Source organism: Malaclemys terrapin, chromosome 13, assembly GCF_027887155.1.
Source record: "Malaclemys terrapin pileata isolate rMalTer1 chromosome 13, rMalTer1.hap1, whole genome shotgun sequence".
NCBI lineage: Eukaryota > Metazoa > Chordata > Testudines > Emydidae > Malaclemys > Malaclemys terrapin.
In genome coordinates this window covers 35,642,565-35,647,147 of record NC_071517.1, presented here as the reverse complement: position 1 = coordinate 35,647,147, position 4,583 = coordinate 35,642,565, and the positions used below count along the sequence as shown (strand labels likewise).

At 37.9% G+C, this 4,583-nt stretch overlaps 1 protein-coding gene across 1 annotated transcript; it reads right to left on the bottom strand.

Moving 5' to 3' along the window:
* Positions 1-780: 780 nt before the first annotated feature.
* LOC128848033 (olfactory receptor 5V1-like) lies at positions 781-1,734 on the bottom strand. The gene has a single exon (XM_054047755.1). It carries the CDS (start codon positions 1,732-1,734, stop codon positions 781-783), a length of 954 nt encoding a protein of 317 aa, XP_053903730.1.
* Positions 1,735-4,583: the final 2,849 nt, after the last annotated feature.

Sequence of the window (4,583 nt, the reverse complement as noted above, 5' to 3'; positions counted from 1 at the left end):
AAAGGACTTCCAAAAAGCCCAGAGAAAGAGAAGCTCTCTGATAATCTTTAGCCCAGTAATTATAGGACTCCATTGAGTTGTAAGAGACCCAGGTTCAATTCCCCTCTCTACCTGAACATTGTTACTAGTGTACTCCAAATCTACACCAATGGAACTTCTAGAGTTGGCCAGGAATATTCCAACAAAAAAATTCTGTCAGAAAACACCTAGTTGTTAAAACCAAAACTGGGGAAGGATCAGTTTTGACACATCTCCTGATTCAAAACAAATTTGAAAAAAAAAAAAAAAAGATTTAAAAATTGTTAGAATGTCCCATTTTGATATTTTTAAAATGAAAAGTTCTCATTTCTGGATTCAAAATTATTTTTTTCATTTAGAAAGTTTAATTAATTTTTACCAAAAAAATAAAAAGTTTTAAAAAAATGAAAGGTCAAAAAGAAAACAAAAATTGTTTATATTATCAAAATTAAATGTTTCAATTGGCACATTATTATTATTATTATTATTATTATTATTATTATTATTATTATTATTTCAAAATTTTGTGAGAATTTGACTTTTCCTCTGAATTCAGGATGGAATTTTTTCATTTTTTTTAATTTAAAAAAATGGAACGGGAAAAGCATTTCCCACCCATCTGTAGTAAATCCATTGAGTTTGGTGATATTACTTCAGAATTAACCTTATCTCTACGAGATCAGAAGCCGCACCTTAAGGAGTTTAATTGTTGAAGACAAAGAATTGAACCAGAGACATTTACAATTAATCCATTTTTTTAATTCAACAGAACCTTCTTCTCCCCATCATTCTCCGGAAAGCGCCCCTCACCTCCTTGTTCCTCAGGCTGTAGATAATGGGGTTTAGCATGGGTGTGATAACGGAGTAGGACAGAGAGAGAAACTTATCTGTATCTGGTGAGTAGGATGACTTGGGCTTCAGATACATAACACAAGCAGAGCCGTAGGACAGCATCACCACCAGGAGGTGCGAGGAGCAGGTGGAGAAGGACTTGCTCCTGCCCTCCCCTGAGGGCATCCTCAGGATGGTGGAGATGATGCAGACGTAGGACATGAGAATCAGCATGAAGGGGAAGGTGACAACGAACAGAGCCATGATGAAGACAGCCATTTCTTTGCCGGAGGTGTCTCCACAGGCCAGCTTCAGCAGTGGAGGGATGTCACAGAAGAAATGGTTAATCTCATGAGAATGGCAGAAGGGTAGGGTGAACACCATGACCGTCAGACCAAAGAATATGAGGAGTCCACTGAGCCAGGATCCGGCAGCTAGCCCTGTGTATACCTTCCTGCTCATAACCACTGAGTAGTGCAGAGGCTTGCATATTGCAACATAGCGATCGTAGGCCATTGAGGCCAGGAGAAAACACTCTGACCCAGCAAGGAAAAAAAAGAAAAAGGTTTGCACAGCACAGCCAATGAAAGAGATGGTCTGATCTTCTGAGAGAAGATTGGCCAATATTTTAGGGATGTTAACTGATGTGTAGCAGATCTCCAGGAAGGACAGGTTTCTGAGGAAGAAATACATGGGGATATGAAGGGCAGGGTCAGCCAATGTGAGGACAATGATGAGGAGATTTCCAGCGAGGGTGATCAAGTAGGCAGATAAAAACACAGAGAATAATAAGTATTTCTGTCTAGGAAGGTTGGAAAATCCCAGGAGAATGAATTTGGTTTGTACTGTGTGGTTTCCTCCTGCCGATCCTTTCACATGCTCCATCCTGCAGGAAAAAAAAGGAGGAAGCAACCCCAATAGGGCAAAATGTTCAAAAATATTGATCTTAATTCCGGTTCAGATTTCAAACACTCCCAAATCTGAATCATTGGTTTTGATTCAGATTCTTCTTGACTCTCCCTGATTGGGTATTGAACTGTGCCTTCTTTTAATTGGCCCAGATATTTAGCTGGTGTGAATTGAATTGAATGAGGCCAGTCTGAGAGCTAAGCTGATTTACACCAACTTAGCATCTCTCTGATTGACTCAAAAGGAACTACTGGCGATTTACGTCAGCTGGGGAGCTGGCCCAGCTGATTCCAATGGAGCTACTCTGATTATAACAACTGCAAATCCGGCCCCATTGACGCCAATAGCGCTATGACTGATTTTGCACCAGCTGGGGACTTGGCTTATCAATTCCAATTTACACCAATTGAGGAGATGACTCTCTGTTTCTTTTATTTCTTGTAAAAGCCTTGGGGCAATTAAAGCTCTGAGTATATAATAGTTAATATTGTATTGTAATAAAATAATAATAATAAATAATAATAATAATAACACAATAACAAAAATAAGAATAAACTTTACCCCCTCGTGGAAAAAAATATGTATATGAAGATATTCAGTAATGTGAAATCAAAGGAGTAATTCTTTCCAGATTCCTACACATGGTGACATGCAGATTGGAACTTCAGAGAGAGAGAGAGAGAGAGAGAGAGAGATCAGATAGATAATCCACCAAATATTCAAGGAAATGTATAAAAAATACTGGGGGGGAAATGTATGTATTCCATTGTGGGTTAATTTAGTTAGTTAGTCAGTTGCCTTCCAAATAAATGAGAAATAAAATGGGCAGTTTTCATTTCATTATTTTTTTTTGCCCACACTATTTTTCTTTGGAAAATGTTCATTTCAAATTTCCATATTACCCACCCCTTTCCTTTTCTTTTAAAATGTATTTTTCACCCTTTTCTTCCAGTTAGGAATTTGGTGGAAATTGAAAAGAGAGGAAGTGGTAGGAAAAATATTTTCCCTCCCCTTTGAAAACTTTTTTACATCTTTCCTGTAGAGAAAACCAAACAAAAGAAAACTAAAGCATTCTACTTTTCCCCATCTTTTCTCTCGCTATTTTTTAATTTTTTTTTTTCCAGTGGGAAAACATAAATGAATAGAGAAAAGGAGCTTTTTGTTGCTTTCCTTAAAAGTTAAATTACCCTGCTTTTTTCAAGTGGACTAAAAGGAGGGGAAGGTAAAAATATGAGAGAAAGTACAGATTTTCTCATTTCAAAATATAAACATTTCAAATAATAATAATAAAATATGCAGTTACCACTAGAATATATGTCAGCAACTTAAGGGTAACAAACATCACAGGTATGTTATAATTATCCCTGCAAAAAAGCATTGCAAACCTAGGAAATTAAACTAGGAAATTAAGATTCTGCTGAAAAGGAATCCAGATATGTTAAGGCATGGAAATGCACAGTCAGAGCACTCAAACAACTTTAACTATACTGTGTAGATGCCACACAGTAATCAGATTCTTATTCTTATTCATGTTCCTGCAAACACTTAAGTAATTTTACTTACACAGGTTATCTGAGTTATCTGGGTGCCTATCTGCAACTGGAGATGCCTAGATACCTTTTAAAATCTGGCCCTGGTTTCCGAAGGCTGCTGATATGTGTTAAGCGACCTGGGTAAATGTTTTCAGGATGGGTGCCTTAAGTTGTTTAAAACAGAGAATCCATTTTTAGTAGATCTCCACTAGTGATTTCAACAATGAAATTGCTGCTTCTCTCTCCTGCCAAATATGAGGAGGCAAAGGGCCTGATCCTTTAAACATGTATTCAAGTACATCACTTTAGTCAAGTGACTTCAATGCAATGACTCATGTGAGTAAAGGAAAGGATTGGAACCAAATGATGTGCAAGCAGTATGAACCAGGGTCTCCTGTGCTTTGCTCCATGCATCCACTCAGTTATATGGCCCCCATTGCTACGGTATCTGAGCATCTCACAGTCTTCAATGCATTTGTCCTCAAAACACCCCTGCAACGCAGGGAAGGCTATTATCCTCTTTTTACAGCTGGGGAATTGAAGCACAGAGAGACTAAGGGCCAGGTTTTTAAAGTCGTTTAGATACCTAGAGATGTGGATAGGTGCCCAGTGGGATTTTCAACAGTTCTTGAGCAGGGTAGGCATCCACCTCCCATTGCAACCAATGGGAGTTTGGTACCTAATCTGCTTAGGCACATTTGAAAATCCAACTAGGTACCTATCGGCATCATTAGGAGCCTAAGTACCTTTGAAAATTGGGCTGTAACTCACCAGGCCAAGGTCACACAACAAATCTAAGGCAGAAGAGGCAACTGAATCCATGTCCCCTGAGGGTCAAGCCAGAGTTCTAACCAAGGGATTGTCCTTTCTCCTCTTTTAACATCATCAGTAGATTTTAATTTGAGCAACTGAGGTATAATCTAAAGTCAGTGGAGCAACTTTGATTTATACCAGCTGATGATTTGGACTAGTGGTTTCAAAGTCCTCAGTTGCAGAGCCTCACTAATTCTGAGTAGCACCTGCTCATGAGCAGAGCTGGGCAAAACTTTTCAGCTGAATATTTTATTCACTGAAAAATGCAGTTTTGGGTCAACCAAACCTATTTGCCGAATTCATATAGAATTTGGCAAATAGTTTCAGCTGAAAAGAGAGAAAAAGAGAGCAGTTGAAACAAAATGTTTTGATTTTTCATTTTAAAACAAAGTTTAATTTCTTAATTTGATTAAATTTAATAATAATAATAAAGAGGGTTGGAAAATCTGGAAAACAAAAGCAAATGTGTTGTTTCTGGTT